The 17880-nt window shown below is 41.4% G+C and overlaps 1 protein-coding gene across 1 annotated transcript in view; it reads left to right on the top strand.

Moving 5' to 3' along the window:
* MORC1 (MORC family CW-type zinc finger 1) overlaps positions 1-15010 on the top strand; it is a 52109-nt gene extending 37099 nt beyond the window's left edge. Inside the window, exons 21-28 of the mRNA XM_056858178.1 lie at positions 222-317; positions 3836-3911; positions 5519-5612; positions 6992-7138; positions 7684-7774; positions 9637-9687; positions 10652-10834; positions 14936-15010. Of these exons, the coding sequence (XP_056714156.1) occupies positions 222-317; positions 3836-3911; positions 5519-5612; positions 6992-7138; positions 7684-7774; positions 9637-9687; positions 10652-10834; positions 14936-15010 (813 nt within the window). The remainder of the gene's footprint in view (positions 1-221; positions 318-3835; positions 3912-5518; positions 5613-6991; positions 7139-7683; positions 7775-9636; positions 9688-10651; positions 10835-14935) is intronic.
* The last annotated feature ends 2870 nt before the right edge of the window (positions 15011-17880 follow it).

Genomic DNA, 17880 nt, shown 5'->3' with positions numbered 1-17880 from the left:
GTATTGGAGGTCATATTTCATATTTTGTGCAGCTGTAGCCACATAGCTACATAGGTTCTATGATAATGCAGTCGTTGTTAAATAATGTGGCTGCCGTACTGTTCGACTTAAGTAAGATACTTTGAAGAGTACATTCCTTCTTTTATGTACTGTTATCAAACAGATCTGCCATTGTCGCTGAGTGTTGACTAATTACTGTAATTGTTCTACTTCTAATGCAGCTGCTACCTCTTGAAGTACAAGATAATGAACAACCATTGAAGAAAGAGCCTGAGTTCATCAAAGTTGAAACAGATACGGAGCCAGAAGCAACTTGTGTAAGAGATAATTTGTTAAGTCTTATGTAAACATGGCCGGTTGGTGGTAGGATTCTGAGGCACAAACTGACATCCATGTGTTTAAACCCAGATCACATATTAAGCATGGGACAGAGGTCCAGTGGCTAACCTCCTTGCAGCTTCTCCAATGATGTAACTTTTCTCTTAGCCAAGCTCCGAAACTGAAGCTCACCTTGGCTGAGAGAAAAATGCTAGGACAGGGACTAGAATTGTGAGAGACCATTAACTACTTCTGCAGCTAAAATTGAGCTCACTCTGCCCTCCATTTTATGAATGATTCGGGCAGATCCAAATTTAAACAAATAAATGTGCGGCTTCCACAGTTGGACTTGGTGTATTGAAACCCACATGAAATCCCGCTACCCCTAGTAATAGCTGCTTCTTAAATAATAGTCTTGTACAGCTGGGGGCGGGAGGGAATATGGCGTGGTATAGGCCGATCTTGGAAGCTACGTAGGGTCAGTACTTGGAAGGGAGACCACCAAGGAAGGCTCTGCTGAGGAAGACATTGACAAACCACCTCTGCTTCTTGTTTGCCTTGAAGGCTCCTTGCTGGGGTCGCCGCAAGTCAACTGCGGCTTGACGGCACTTTACACACACAGTTGGAGGCAAATTTTTAAATGGAAAACGCGCTTGCCCGTCTGTAATACATTGGTACCAAAATTGTAATTACAAAAATGTGGCATAGGTGGGAATTAAATGACTTTAGGTCCCTAATACTCTACTAGATTCTCTGAGAACCCTGCTTTGAAATACTGCTTTCCTGAATTACCTGCTGCTCATCTAGTCTACCATGTTGGCTTGTCTGAAATATACTATGCTGCTGACAGAGTACAAAAAAAACAGTCGGTAAACAGTATATTATTCAGGTATAATTAGTACATGTCTGAAAGGATTCACTGTTCTGAGTTAATTATGTTCCTTCCACTTACTGTAAGTAGCAAGTGGCTGATCCAAAACGAAAAGGAATGCCAGGAAGCGAGATTGCACTAACATATGCCAGATGTTACGTTTTACGATTACTCTGGGAGGAGGCTGTGGTGATAACAAGTCACATAATGAGAAAGATCAGTGAGGAAGCAAAGGAAAAGGTCCCAGAAAGTAATTCAGACAAACACCTGAGACTCTTATGAGATTAGTTTAGGCCATCCAGGGCAATAACGAGAAATTAAAATCAATGTTGCTGAGACTTCAAAGAGACCATTTGAAACGAAAACGTGATAGAAAATCTTTTTGCAGTTTTCTGTTAAGTAACCCAGCTCAGGAAATCCTCATGTTATTTGAGCAAAGAGCTCCCCCTACAAGTGCTATTTTTAATTGATTGGTTACAGATTAGGAGGAGGTGTCACGAGTAAGGGTAAGCCCTCTATAACTTTTTTTATTAATGCCTTTGAAGGAATGTAAAAGATCCTTTTAACATACCCATATAAAACTGTCTGACGTGGCAGCTGCTTCTTTTTTGGGCCCATGGAGTAACTGTGCTTCCTGGCAAGCGGCAGTTGTCCTGGTAACAGAAGATGCTTCCCAAGAGAACATCCATGGCAGGAGGAAAGGTTAAAGAAATTAGCATGGAAGAATGCCCATATGGTGGACATCACAACAAGAGTTTTTTTAAGCAACTGAACATCAAGAATGCAATTGAGAACTTTGCTTGACTGACCTCAAAATACAAATACATTTGGCTTGATTTACTAGGAAGACACATCATGGCATATTATTAGCACTAATATCTCTGATTTCATTCTCATGGCTTCTGTGCAGTCCCACATGGGGACTGCGCATGCGTAGACCAGCCACGGAGAAATTTTCAAGCTTCTAGAAGCATCGGATTGACAGAGTGCACCCCCTCCCCTCAGTCTGGGGCCGCATTTCCTGCCCAAATGGACACATGACCAACGGGGAGGGAGTGCTTTCCCCTCCGTTCTTCTCCTGCTGCTGCGGTGAGAGGACGTTCTATCTTTGGATAGGCTTTATTCTCATCATAGACATTTTGGAAAGGAAAATCAATAAAAATCAGCCTGAAAAAAAGTAAGAAAGGGGCCCTCTTCAAGAAGTGTCAAAAATGTAGCACTAAAATGGAGAAAAATGATGGCCATGCGGAGTGCCTCATGTGTCTAGAGAAGGGCGTAAGAACATAAGAAACGCCATGCTGGATCAGGCCAAGGTCCATCAAGTCCAGCAGTCTGTTCACACAATGGCCAACCAGGTGCCTCTAGGAAGCCCACAAACAAGATGACTGCAGCAGCACCATCCTGCCCGTGTTCCACAGCACCTAATATAATAGGCATGCTCCTCTGATCCTGGAGAGAATAGTAAGCACCATGACTAATATCCATTTTTACTAGTAGCCATGGTTAGCCCTCTCCTCCATGAACATGTCCACTCCCGTCTTAAAGCCTTCCAAGTTGGCAGCCATCACCACATCCTGGGGGAGGGAGTTCCATAATTAAACTCTGCGTTGTGTGAACAAATACTTCCTTTTATCTGTTTTGAATTTCTCACCCTCCAGCTTCAGCAGACCCCGCATTCCAGTATTATGAAAGTCATTATGAGAGAGGGAGAAAAGCTTCTCCCTGTCCACTCTCTCCAAACCATGCATAATTTTATAGATTTCTATCATGTCTCCACTTAACCGCCTTCTTTCCAAGCTAAACAGCCCTAAGCGTTTTAACTGCTCCTCATAGGGCAGTTGCCCTAGTCTCCTGGTCATTTTGGATTGCTCTTTTCTGCACCTTCTCAAGCTCTGCAATATCCTTTTTTAGGTGTGGTGACCAGAACTGTACACAGTATTCCAAATGTGGTCTCACCGTATCCCATCCATACCTTTCCCCCTATGCTCCACCAGGTCACTTTGCTGATCTGAGCAGGGCCTTCTGCAGGTGCCACCCTGCAAATGCACAAGATCCACAACAGCCCATACACCTGCTTTCTCTGTTGTGGCTTAAGGAGTGGCCTTCCTGATGAGGTTAGGTAGACTCACACTCTTCTGGCATTCTGCAAACTATGCAAAACTGAATTATTCAGGAGGGCGTTCTTACACAGGTAATAGGGCTACACTCTAAGGGAGTGGTTCAGGAAGATACTTTAATAAAGAGATAGGGACTGTAAAGTATATTACTGTGTATATCTGTTGCTGCATGTGTGATCCTACTGTGTAATTTCTGCATCGTACAACATGTATTAATATTTTACTTCGTTTCAGCTCTGTTTCAGATTTCTACAATCCTGATCTTATTACATTGTTTATTGGATGTCCCATCCTGCTGATTGAATTAGTTTACACTGTGTAATCTGCTTTAAATCTCAGTGAGAAAGCCAAACTATAAATAGCATAAATAAATAATGTAAATAAAGATATTCTATAAGATGCGCAAGGCACTGGATAAAAACAATGAAGGGGTCGTTCTGAGGCCAACCCAAACCATGTCAAGAATGTATATATTTCCAATTTTTTGAAAGAAAATGCCCTTTTTAAAATATAAAATTTTATATTGTAGATTATAATATCTGACAGTGACAGTGAAGATTTGCTGAAGTATAAAGACTGTAAAGACTTTGCTTTCGTACACAAAGGTAAAATAAGGCAGTTGCTCTTTCAATACCCCCCCCCCCATCTTTGGGTTAGATGAAGCTGCTTCCATTTATGGATCAGAACCGGGCTCTTGACTTGTTTATTGCTCTGAGTTGGAATTAGAGATAGAGAGGTTCTTAAGGACCCAAACAGCCCATTCCTGAGCTGACGGCGTACGGGGACGGCGGGGAAGAGGCGCAGCAGCACCTCTTCCTAAGTCGATTCCCGTATGCCGTTAAAAAAAAAAGCCATTTTCCTTTTTTTGTTGTTGTTGTTGTTGTTGCTTAACTGGGGCCTTTTGCCCCATAGGGAACAGCAAGGCTGCGCCTGCTAAAAAGCAGGCGCAGCACCGCTGTAACCGGCCAAGCCGGGATAGGAAGCCACCTAACCGGCGGCTCCTCCCCCCAGCCCGCCCCCGGAACGGCGGGCGGCTCCTCCCCGCCAGCGTAAGTGCGTGTAATCACGGTTTTACACAAACATACGCTGGCGGCAGGGCCATGCCGCCTCCTAAGAGGCCTTTTGTATTTGCTCCGCTCCCGCATCGAAGCATTCACTGAAGGAAACATGCAGAATCACACAGCCCCTGGCTTAGCTATGCAAATGACTATTGCTAATGGCTACGCAAACAAAGGAAGGAAGGAGCAGGCAAGTGGGGCATGGAATTTGTTTGACTTTCTCCTCTTGCATCAGGAGGGTGAATAGTCATTTTAAAGGTCAGGTTTAAAAAAGGAGCTTTGAGCGAGCATCAAAATCGACCCTGGATAAATGGCCTATGAATTAATAACCTATTGTTAGCAGTCTTGCAAACTGTACAGATAGCATTATCCCATAGCATTTGCTTTTTTAATATGCTACCAATGAGATTTAACAATCATTGGTGTTATATGTTCATGGTTCATATAGGTTTATACTTAATTTAAAGGCAGCTGGCCCAGAGTGGTGGTGATGGAGAGGGACCTATTCATTCATCAGTTGCCACCATGTATGACCAATATTGGCAGAAACCGCCTTTAGTAGGTTGCTACAAAAGACTTTCTGCATCTTCAGTACATAGATTTGTCCCTGCATAGGCTCCTAGAGACCTCACACAGGGACAGCATTGCTACAAACATTCTTGGTTGCTGCCCATCAGTGGTAGTCTGATTGTTCAGAGTGTATCTACAACAACTGAAGATGACCATCTAAAATTGGCAATCCCAAGCAGGTCTACTCTGAAGTAAAGCCTATTGATTTTAATAGGCTGTACTCCCAGGTTAGCATACATAGAACTGTAGCCTTTGTCATGTAGAGATATGGTCCACACAGTGTGGTATGTTTTTAGCAATGTTTCAGTGCCAGGTGGGTAGAAATGCAAGCCATGAATAAGCCCAAAATCTAACATGGGCCTGATTCACATATCCATGTTTCCTGTCTCTTTCTTCAAGAAACTTAACCACAGCTTACGAGAGCTTCTAGGTGCATCTCCAGTCTAGAACATAAGAAAAGCCCTGCTGGATCAGACCAAGTCCCATCAAATCCAGCAGTCTGCTCACACAGTCTAGACCAGCTCATCCAGTTACATATGTGGTTGATAACTCTGTATATTCTTTTTCTTTAATGTTTAAATCAGATGAAGAAAAACAGGAGCAGTGTGACATTCAGCTTAACCCAACAGCTTATGTGACTCCCAAGGAAAAAGATTTGTGTCAAACAGATTCCAAAAGGTGAGTGTACTGGAATTCTCAACAGGCAGTCTTTTGAGTTCTGCAGCATTTACAATGGATAAAACACCACAGTTGGTTTTATGGACAAGAAAATGATGTAGAACTAAGCAGTCAAAGATATTGATGTATTTAATTGTCTCAACCAAAGATACTGGAATTAATTTGCTTAGCACTGAACAGAAAGTAAAATGGAATGTAGTTAGATCCAGCACTGGTGGGCACTATTTATTCCAGTAGATATGGATGAAAACACTTTAAAGGATAACCACCCAGGTGAAACATCTCTAATCAAAACATACAATGCATACTGCACGATAGGAGAAAAAACTTTGTTAGGAGTTAGATAGTAAACAGGTAATAAATCAGTAAAATCTTCATGTGATACATTTCAGCCATACAGTAGAGTCCTTCATATCCTCTGCACTGAGATATATTGTTCACATTTTCACTCAGTGAAATTTTGTAAAGTGACAAAAATTGGAGCTCAATGCAAGTTATGTTGGGAGCATGTTGAATATTAGGCCCAATTGATTTGTTAAAGCACTTTCTCCATTGGGCATATGGGGGAGCTGGGAACCCTAACATGCTTTTGCTAGGCCTACAAAAAGATATTCAAATGCACTGATGACTTATAGAATTCTTCTCCATCAAAGAAAAAGACAAGGCAAAGAACTTGCATCTAAGTGTGTCCATAGTGAGTGTATGAAGTAGCTGCAGTTGCTGGAAGAACACAAAGTACATTGAAACTCAGCAATATGGAAGTTTTATCTGCCTTTAACCAAATCTGGATTCAGGTATAGTCAGTGTAAAGGCATAGCTATGTGAAGCAGAAAGAGTGTCCTGGGGTGTGTGCAGCATGCTTCAGGAGCCCATTCCTGAAATGGGGGCTGGAGCTCTTTAGGAGCTGGCGTGACCCCACACCGGCGTAGGTGCCACTTTAGCACAGAATAAAGCGGCACCTAAGGCAGCACAGGGGCAAACACGCCAGTGTCTGGGAGTTGTGGAGTTCTACCAGCCCATCTGCCAACTAGATCGTGGAAGAGAAAGCCCACGCCTTTTTTGGTGTCATAGCCTCACTGTTCTCAATGGGGTGTCTTTTCCTTTTTTCAATTTTTTTTAAATACCTTTTTTACCTCTGTGGCTGCCAGGAAGCCTCTGAGGAGGCAGCATGGGTGCACCACTCCCAGCTGCCACGGGAATACACCCCCCCTCAGGAATGGTTTACCCATCTCCCCATGGGGTACCTACAGTTAGTGTCTTCCATAATTGACCAAGGGGCAAAGCCATCCAAATCACTGCTTGTGACTTTGTTACAAGTTGGTCCTCGTTTGCTTTGGATACATTGTTTGAAACTTGATCTTTTTGGATTCTTATTTCAGTGGTTCAACAGAGAAGTGTACAGAAGGCCAGGAAGAACAAGCACTAGTTGATAGGCAGGACTCTGAGATTTCAGTGCCACACACATGGGTACCGTCCCAGAGAAGCCTTGAAAACAAAACGATTGAAACATTAACGGATCATATAAAGTAAGTAGGTTTGGTGTCCTTGTTTCCTACAAAAGAATTTCCTGAGACCTGATCTCATGATAAATATGAACCAAGAGGGTAGCTGAGTAATCCCTATCCTGGACTGGGAAATTTTTTATTGAATTATGCAGTCCATATTCAGCCAGACTGATGTTGGGTCTTCCTGATGGAATCTTCCATAATTTATAGGAATTGGTTTTTAAATGCTTTGTTGTTTGTTGTTATTATTTTGCTATAAATACTAAGGTGACCTACAAATTTACATTTCTGCTTTGCTTTCTCCTACATATATGTTTATAAGATTGTGATTAAATTTGCTGTTATGTTAGGATTGTCAGACATGTTTAATTGCTGGTTTTGAAATGTACTTTTAATGGTTTTCTTGGCTCAGTATTTATTTATTATATATATTGACAATTGCCTTGACTGTAGATTTATAGAAAGGAGGGATAAACATGTTTAAATAAATGAATGTATAAATAGGATTAATTATTTTGAATTTATAGACATATCTGTTTAGATAGAATTGTTTTTGTTGTTTCTAGAGAGTTCCTGCTGTATTTTTTACCTAAATGCTCTTTTTCAAGAGAATACCTTACTTGTATGTCCACTGAAGATATTTTATCTATGTTCAAGGTAAGCGGGCATCTAAATTAAATGTACATTAATTTAAATTCATGAATATGTGCCATGATGTTTATAATTAGTGGATATAGAACAGCAGCATTTAATCACAGATATGCAATTATTATCCTAATTGTCCTTGTGTGTTCCACCTTACATATGCATTTTTCACCATTTGAAATTCCTGAATTGGGAGGAAGTGGAAAGTTAAACTAAAGTTAAACTGCCTGATTAGACTAATATCTGAGACTTCTATGCATTATGCAGATTTATAAATATTTTCCAGAAATAATTAGCTCTGCTGCTCATTGTGGGATGGGGCAAGGAGCTATGCAACTTTATACCCTGACCAGTGGAACACATACTCCATATAGCTTACTTCACCAGCATCTAGCATGTCACTTTAATGCTTGTTTTTGGAGCAATAAAGACTAGCAACTTAGGGTCAAAATACATAATATGTTTTGTAATGAATAGGGCCCAGGTTCCCCAGACCCAAGTAGTGCTACCCATGGCTGCTGTGGCCATTCTAATGGTCCACATTCTAATGGCACCTGAATTGGCATGGGCCCATGGTGTGGGCAGAGGAAGGGCTCCTGCCTCCCCCCCATTCCATTTTCCTTTGCGAAACTGGCCCGGGGGGGGGGGGAGCGAGTTGCCCCATTTTGTATGTAGCATGACCCTTATTTTTCTGTATCAAGTTCAAATGCTTAGTATCATGACTTCTGGTTCCAGAAACAACTTCTGTATCATATACCTAATAGTCGAGGGTGGCCTGATCTGCAGATGCTTAAATCTGGAGATTGGATCCACACTGATATAAACCAGATAGTTCTGCAAACTTGGGGGAGCCCCCAAGTTTGCAGAAAAATCTGAAATCATTAAAAAATTACATTGGGGGTTTAAAGCCCCGAAAAAAACAATCGTGCTGTCTGCTCATGCACAGACAGCACATCTAGCCCCTCCACCGCTGGAGGGTCAGGTGTTACAGGCAGAACCAATGTTGATGACTGGTGGGGAGGGAAGGCAGCGACTCTTGGGGGGGCCTGGCAGCAGAAATCAGGATCTTCGCCAGGCCTGTCAGTGGCAGCAATATGGGGGGGGAGGAAGATGCAGTGGGCCTGACGGCAGAGGCCAGGAGCTGCTCCAAGCTCATTGTCAGCAACGGTGGGGGGGGGGGGTGGCCAGAAGCAGTGCTGGGCCTGGCAGCAGTGGTGATGGTGGTGAGAAAGGAAGCCATAGTGGGCCTGGCAGTGGTGGTCAAGAACCACAGCAGGCCCTACAGCAATGGCGGAAGGGTAAGAAAGCCACAGTGGGCCCGGCAACAATAGTGGGTGTGTGGCCAGCGGGCAGTGATGGGGAGAAGGATACGAAGGGAAAGGGATCCCCTTCGAGTATTGTAGGTCCCCACTTGTTTACATGTCATTGCAGAATACACACAAGTACTGAATATTATTTACTAGTATTTTTTAAAAAATTATGAGTCAATCCAGCATTCAGTTAAATATAAGTACTTGGGTTAAAGCCAGTGGCAGTCCTAATTATCTGGGTTTGTTAGTGCAAGTGTCTGCAATACCAGAGTAACGGGTATTATTTCTTGCTCTAAGCAGGTGCTTGCTGGTGTTATAAGTCTTAGGCTGAAGTTGTTAGTCATTTGGAAGTCAATATGACTAAACATTTAACTCTGCATCCTTCAGTTTAGCTAAATTTTGGAAAACTTTGTTTAAGAACGTATATCTCTCTTGGCAGTTTCTTTACTATTTGAACTTGCTCCCACATCTCAGCTTTTTTATTTAGTGTTTTCTTGTTGCAACATGGGTCCTCTGATTCAGTTTTCTAAACCTATGCATTTTATTTTATTTATTTTTAAAAAGCTGAAAGGGCATTCTGAGCTGAATGAGAACATACCTCTAGAAATCCATCAGGTAAAAGATACTTGATATGGCCAATTAATATTCTTAACTAATTTCTCATTAGATTTCCAGCAGTCATTGTAAGGGGGTGGGGGGAAAATGTACAATCCATTTAGGGTTGACTCCTTTACTTATGCATAATGAATAAACAGAATAGCTGTCATTTTTTATATAGTTTCTAGTGGTGTAGGTAGAAAAGGATCTTGTGATGTACTGTTGGATTATTTTCCCACCCATTCTCTTTTACCCATGTTCTCTGACTACAGAAAGCACATCTGAACATGTACAGGATGCCTTTCTGCCACCACTAAACAACCGCAGTTTATCCTCAAACACTTTGAATTAAGGATCAGAGTATCCTTCCATGGCACATCGTAGGGTTCCTATTCAGAAAATTACTTCCCATACCTCCCTTAACTTAATTCTGAGAACTCTGATCCCATAGGGCAATTCTTGTGTGCCTAGAAAGAGTTTATAGTTGTCTATTATCTGTCTGTTGACATCTGAGCTATGATTGGTTTCTTGGCTGCTTTCTACACTGCTGAAGGACATCATAGACATTCCCAAAGAATAGGAACCTACATTACCATCAGGCCTAATATTAGCTACTCAGGCAGGTAGGGGCTCTCAGACAGGGGTCTTTCCAAGCCATGCAATATGAGAGATTTTAATGGGAGATATCAGGAACTGAACCCAAATAAAAAGGTTATTCTTTAATGCTGCAGTGTCCGGTTATCCTATGCATGAGTGTTCCATTGGGCCCAACTTAAAACATTTTAAAATTCAGCAGTTCCTTAGCTTAAATTAGATATTGTTAATTGTTCTGTAAATTTATATTGTCTCCAAATAGAGAGGCTGATCCATAGATGTGTTGAAGAACACTTTTTTTCAATTTTTTGTTTATGGAAGGAAAAATACTGAATAGTAAAGAGTAAAATGCCGGGGGGGGGGGGTGGTGGTTCTGTGTGTGTTTCAGCATTTTTTGCAATATGAAAGACAGCGCTTAGAAGAAATCCACACTATAAATCAACATATCCTTGAACCTATACATGCCACTGAAGCTAAGATTGGTCTGTGTGAGGTACAAGCAAAGACTGCTCAAGAAAGACTTAACCATCTTCAGGAAAATGTGGCACAACTTCTGTTGAAAATTCATCCAGTAAGTGCTGCTGTTTTATTCAAATTTTAGGTGTTCCAATGAAGCTAGTATTCCCAGTGTTTAGCATATGAGCTTTACCTTTAGCTTAGCAACACATAATGTTCACTCTTAATACAAAGTTGAGTATCTAAACTCCAAGCAACTTTGGCTTTTTGTACATTTGAAAGCAAAACAGAAAGGGGAGGAAAAAACTTCAGCCCAGAAAAACCAGGTAACCAAGACAGTTGACGAAAGGCCTAATAACAGAATAAATACTGATGGGTTAAATTAAATTAGCAAAGCTTTAACACATAACAGTAAAAAAAAGTCAATTAAAACCAAACACATTTTGACCACAAGGCCTTCCTCAGTGGTACAAATTATTAAAATACACACCATAAAGTGTATTTTCAAATATTCAAATCATTCAAATACAAAATACAACATTTCTGACCTAAGCTTTAAAATATGGTGCCTTTGGGCACCCATGGTGGCTGCCATCACCTTTTCTTGTGCCTGCCAAGTGTTTTTAAGAAGTGGGCAAGACTTAGCATCAGTTGGTTTCTTAACTACAGCAAGGAAATTAACCTTGGATCCATTATAAGACATATCTAATTTAATAGTCGTATGAATGGTACTAATGAACTGACCAAATTGAACAAGGAAGTCTGCCAAACCTTCCCAAATCATAAAGATGCCATCCAAAAATCTCTTGTAAAAAACAATACAATTCTTGTTAATACTATCATTGTTTTGAAAAATAAACTTATTCTCAAATCTCTCCATAAATAAATTGGCCAATTGGGAAAAAAATCTTTTTCAGGCAGCATTTTGCAAATTGACATAGAAAAGATGTTGGTGGATTTGAAAATTCTCTTTCCCCTATCAAAAATGCAGTACTCAACAGCCGGCTGGTTGCTGCTTGCCATACATTGCTACCAACTGCGGCTACCATAGCATGAGGGGAAATATTTATTTATTTATTTGGAGGCCCATCAAATCCAGCAAGTCTGTTCAAACAGTGGCCAACCAGGTGCCTCTAGGAAGCCCACAAAGAAGACAACTGCAGCAGCATTATCCTTCCTATGTTCCAAAGCAACTAATGTAATAGACATGCTCTTCTGATCCTGGAGAGAATAGGTATGCATCATGACTAGTATCCATTTTTATTAGTAGCCATGAATAGCCCTCTCCTCCATGAACATGTCCACTCCCCTCTTAAAGCCTTCCAAGTTGGCAGCCATCACCACATCCTGGGGTAGAGAGTTCCACAATTTAACTATGCGTTGTGTGAAGAAATACTTCCTTTTATCTGTTTTGAATCGCTCACCCTCCAGCTTCAGCAGATGACCCCGCGTTCTAGTATTATGAGAGAGGGAGAACCTACCCCACTCTTCTTTCCTATAAGAACCCAAAGTGATCTGCAACAACAACAAAATTGTGAGGTAGATTAAGGTGAGAGAGTGACTGGCCAAAGTTACCTGGTGAGGATTTGAACCTGGCCAGCATTTTAACCACTACACCATAAAAAGGAAAGGAGGAAGGGGGAATGACACTTCGAAACTATTTGCCATCTTTTTACTTGGGAAGCAAGCCTGTATCTACTGCTAAATGGCAGTTCTTGGGGTGAGGGGGAATGCTGTTACTCTTACTGGTGATACTCTTCACTATATATTTAAAAAGAAGCTGTGCCTTCAGTAATCTATATTAGATAGGATTGAACCTCCAATCCATTGAACCAGGAGTTTAATCAACCTACATTTTAGTTGACTATTAGGCAGAACTAACTAGGGAGACTGAGAGTTAAGGGCATATTTATTTTGTTTTAAGCTATTTCAGTTCTGGGGGTATTTTATTGATGGCAAGTGAAAGGATAAAATACTGAATATAATATTTCTATGTAACAAAGAATACTAGCCTATATTAACTTATTATAAGATATTTATGTAATACTTTAATGCAAATTGGTTTATATCTATTAACTTAAATAATTATTGACATTCAGTCAAAAGGCAGATGATTAGTTAACTAAAAATTCTTTAATTGGTTGACAGCTCCAGTTTTTAACTCACATGTTGAAATCAACATCACATCAAGTAAGATAATACATTCAAAATCCTATCTCTTCTGTGACTTTGATTGTAATATTCTTATTATAAATACCAGGATAGCATGGAAACAAATGGAGTATACATATTTCTTCAACATTTAAACATGAATGCCAGGGCACTTTGGTTGTCAGAACAGAGTTGTTCAGATACGTAATTCCAAGAAGAAAGCTTCACACTTGAGATATTTCAGTTTCTGTGAAAGTCGCAGAACCTGAGGGAACTAGAGAGGCTGCCAAAGTTAGGACTTTTGGAGTACGAGCTCCAGTGGCTAAAAAAAACCCACCTTCAAAGTGTGGCAGCCTCACAATTGCAGAATCCCTTTCTGCTCAGGAGGTACATCTGAGGCAAAGCAATATTCCCTTTTCTCTAACATGTTACCACTCCTTTTCTCTACCACCCCACCCCTAACAAGGCAGCTGAGAATAAGGAAAATACTTCCTCTTTTTGGTTCTTGTAGGTTATCCGGGCTGTGTAACCGTGGTCTTGTAATTTTCTTTCCTGACATTTCGCCAGCAACTATGGCAGGCATCTTCAGAGTAGTAACACTGAAGGACAGTGTCTCTCAGTGTCAAGTGTGTAGGAAGATAGTATATAGTCAGAAAGGGGTTGGGTTTGAGCTGAGTCATTGTCCTGCAAAAGTAATGTGCTAATCATTGTCCTGTAAGTATCAAGATAATGTACTAATGACGGTGTGGTATGTTAATATGGAACCATTGTATCCTGAAGTGATCTGTTAATGTGAGAAGTCCAAAGCTAATCTCCATGGCTATTGTTGAAAATTACAAGACCACGGTTACACAGCCCGGATAACCTACAAGAACCAATGAACTCTGACCGTGAAAGCCTTCGACAATATTTCCTCTTTTTCTTTTCTTTCTTTTGCTTCCCTCTGTCCTAGTACATTCTTGTAGACTCCAGAATGCCTGACTTTATCGTCTCAGCTTCCTCACTTCCTCATTTGGGTAACCAACCTCAGGGGGTGGAGTTTTCTTGGAATCACAACTGGAAGCTTCGAAGGGTGGAGTCTATGGAATAATGCCACCAAACTCCCCCCTGCCAACTCCATCCTCCTTAGGCATCACCCTCAAATCTCCACAGATTTGGTCTCCAAGCCAGATTTCTAATGGTCATCCCATTACTCTCCATCAACCTCACTGCAGCCTAATGGAATCGCCAGGTGTTCTAGGCTCTCCAGGAGCTTAATTTCAGCTCATAATGAAATGTTTTGACTATACCCAAAAAAACAACCCTCAGTTTGTATAAAATTGAATCTGAAGCGAGCAGAGGAACATTACCCATTTCTACTAGTAACCCTCTACTCAGACTTGCATCCCTTTATAGAAAGGGTTACAGACCAAGCATAGTAGTGATACAATCCACCTTCATCCTGTGGAACCATCAGTGCAGAGAGATCTTGGGCTAGCGAGGCTCTGTACTTGACACTGGATAGGAAACTCTTTTATGAACAAAATATGTCAGTGTCAAACTTGTTCCTCTTCATTTTCTATACACAGACTGATGTTACTGCCCATTTGTTCTTGAGATGAATAATATCCTTTCAGAGACTAATAGTAGATTCTCATCTGTGTCTTGAGCCCTACCTGATTAAAGCAGCTGACATTTCTCTGTGTTATCTTCCATATAGCTATCAGTAACTCAACAAGGATCTTGCTTCAGTTCAGCTGCAGTCTTTAAAATGCTTATTTTGGTGCAAGGCTATTGAAATCAGTATCATTGCTCCAGGAATTAGCAGTTTGAGGATTACAGTTCATCTGCCATTACGGTCTTTTAAAAGTTAAATATTGCTCTGGAATCACTTGAATCATATTGAAACCATAGTACAGTACTGGAATAAGAAGCTTTACTCTTTTCCCTGTGCGCTTTCCCTCATTTAACTCCCCCCTCCCAGTTGCTGTTTGTCCATCAGAGGAAATCATAGCTGTATCTGTTCAGTTACTTACTCTGAGCGTACACTGACTGACAATTATTGTAATACCTCATTCTGTTTCAGCATGTTCTTATAAATAATCTGGAAGACATTGATGGCTACCTAGAAGAAATTCGGAATGAAGAACATCTTTTGTGAACATTTGTGTGATTACTGGGAATGCCACTGAATTAAGCAAAACTACATAGCTGGAATAAGAAAAGTGGAAGGCTTTTAACACTTCATTATGTATAATGTATAAACCATATTTTGTAATACTAGGAGCAATCCTGAGAGCACTGCTGCTGTGCAGTTTCCATTCATTCTTGTGGGATTCTCCTCTCAAGACCCATTGAAGTGAATGAAAGTGGTGTGCTTGTTGGTTTTGTGCCCCTTGTCAGTTGTAGAATAATGGAAATAATTTGGTTGGAAGTTTTAAAACGTTGCTTCTGTTTGTTTGGAAATAATAATATGTTTAATATGTAGCAATACAAATACTAGATATTTTTTTCCTCAGGGGAAATCAAAATTTTCCATTTGAAGTCGCTAGTAATGCAAACTGTCTTGCATAATAAAGGAAGATTGTTTACCGTTTTCTTGCCCATCCAAGTGTTTATGGATTGAAGTGAGTTGACATATGTTCATACGCTGAAATAATTCACAAGGATTGTTTCAGATATGTTCCTAAGTAATAGATGTGAATCTAGGGTTGCTTCCATACTAGATGTTAGGACCGGCTTGAATGCTAATGAGAAGCAGGTTGCTAGTTTCGTAGAGCATTGTCTTGCTTTTGTGTACCTTCCAGCTTTCCCCCAGCTTTCTTGCAATCTTTCCAAAGCCTGCTTTACTACGATGGGAGGGGGAGGAATCACTTTGTGAATAAGGAAGTATAGATCTTTTCCAGCCGCACCCATATTGGCGCCATTTTATCTGCCCAAATCTCTGTGGTGACCATCCCCACCACCCCATGCCACTTGAAGTGTTTTACTGGGGTTTTAAAATCAGTTTATCAATTACTGTTGTTTTAAAAGAAGAAGCCCCCCTCCCTCTATGGTGCACAAAAAAATTGCTCACCATGTAGGTGACTAGAGTAGGGAAAGCTTGGGGAAACCATCATGTGGAGGCCCTGTTACCACTGAACTTGATCAGCAGTCTGTCCTAATGTAAGATTTACATACAGTACAAGCAAATAGATGTTTTAGACGTGAGGTGACTGTTTCATCATATCCCTAGGCTCTGCAATCATTGCAGCAATCTTTTTTCAGGAAAATATATTGGTAGGAACCTGTGGGGTAAATACAGATTTACAAAAGAACAGAAACCGTGGTGTGTAATTCCCAAGTAGGTTGAGCAGCCTCCTTTCACATGTCTGTCAATTAAACAGGTAAAAGGTAAAGGTCCCCTATGCAAGCACCAGGTCATTCTTGACACATGGGGTGACGTCACATCCTGACATTTTCTAGGCAAACTTTGTTTATGGGGTGGTTTGCCAGTGCCTTCCCCAGTCATCTTCCCTTTACTTCCCTTTACCGACATCGGAAGGATGGAAGGCTGAGTCAACCTTAAGCAGGCTACCTGAAACCAACTTCCGTCGGGATCAAACTCAGGTCATGAGCAGAGCTTTGGACTGCAATACTGCAGCTTACTACTCTGCGCCACGGGGCTCCTAAAATCCCCCCAAAAAACAAAAGTGTTGTCTGAGCAAGCAGAGATAATGCTCTTATCTCCTCCTCCTCCTCCTCCTCTGTCAATCAACCTGGTGTGGAGAGGGCGCCCCAAATGGGCATGCTTGGAGCCATGCCAGGCTCCCTGCTGTGAGCAGCAATGGGGGGGCGCCTCATTGGGCTCACCAGGAGCAGCAAGGTGGAAGGTGACCATGGGGGGGGGGCAGAAAGAGAAAGTGTGCTGGGGTCAGGGGCAGAAATAGAAAGAGTGACGAGGTGGGCAGAAAGAGAAAGTGCTGAGGTGGAGGCAGAAAGAATGATGGGGCAGAAACAGGATGGGGGGGAGGCAGAAAGAAATAGTGATGAGGGGTCAGAAAGAGAGAGAGATGGGGCGGGGGCAGAAAGAGAAATACTGATGGGGTGGGGCAAGAGAAAGTGACAGCCATAGGGGAGAGAGAAAGAGAAGGGGTGGTGGGAAGGAGAAAGAGTGAGAGACCGAAAAGTAGGGAGAATGGGAAGAAAACAAAAGTGGGGAGGAATGGGATGGCTGCTCCTGCAAGTGTCTTGCGGGTCTCCACTTGTTTTAATATATATTCTGATAAGTTAAAACTGCAGGGTAAGAGTCTCACTCCTTTTCAAATACTTCGAACAACGATGGATGCCAGTGATGGGTGTTGAAGGCCACTGAAACAGCTGCTCTGTCGTGAGTTTATTCTTTTAAACCTATTTCTGCTCTTCCTCTGGAATTTACAGAGCGGCTTAACATGAGACTCGTTTTGGTCTTCTGTTAAAGCTATGATTGAAGTCCCTTTCATTTCAGAAGTTCTATGTCATTGGTTTCTCCCAGACTGCTCACAATCCTTCTCTCTTTATCAAATTTGTGCGCTTTGTTTCCTCATTTGCACAGTCGGATACTCGACAAGAAACCAGGTTGCACTGCCTTCATGGATAATTTTAAAACAAAAAACTCAGACAACAGTTAACTGAGCTATTTTCTTTGTTGGTAAAACTAATGCACTCCAGAGGCATCGTACTGCTTTATCCTGGCTGAAGAAAGACTGCCACCCACTGCTAAAAGCGTTCTGTATGTAAACTGGTAGGAAGGTAATTTTACCAGGAAGCGCTCGCTCTATCTATCTATCTATCTATCTATCTATCTATCTATCTATCTATCTATCTATCTATCTATCTATCTATCTATCTACACACATATACATATATACACATACATACACACACACACACACACATTGCATATCTGTGCAGTGATCTGTAAAGAGGTTTATGGCAGGTCTTTCTTCATCTGGCAAGTTGGCGTCTGAGTGATAGTTGTTATGAGCAGACAATGCTTCTGGGCAACACAGG

This window comes from Euleptes europaea, chromosome 12 (genome assembly GCF_029931775.1).
Source record: "Euleptes europaea isolate rEulEur1 chromosome 12, rEulEur1.hap1, whole genome shotgun sequence".
Lineage (NCBI taxonomy): Eukaryota > Metazoa > Chordata > Lepidosauria > Squamata > Sphaerodactylidae > Euleptes > Euleptes europaea.
Note: the sequence above shows the minus strand (reverse complement) of the source record. Positions and strands in the feature narration are given on the sequence as shown.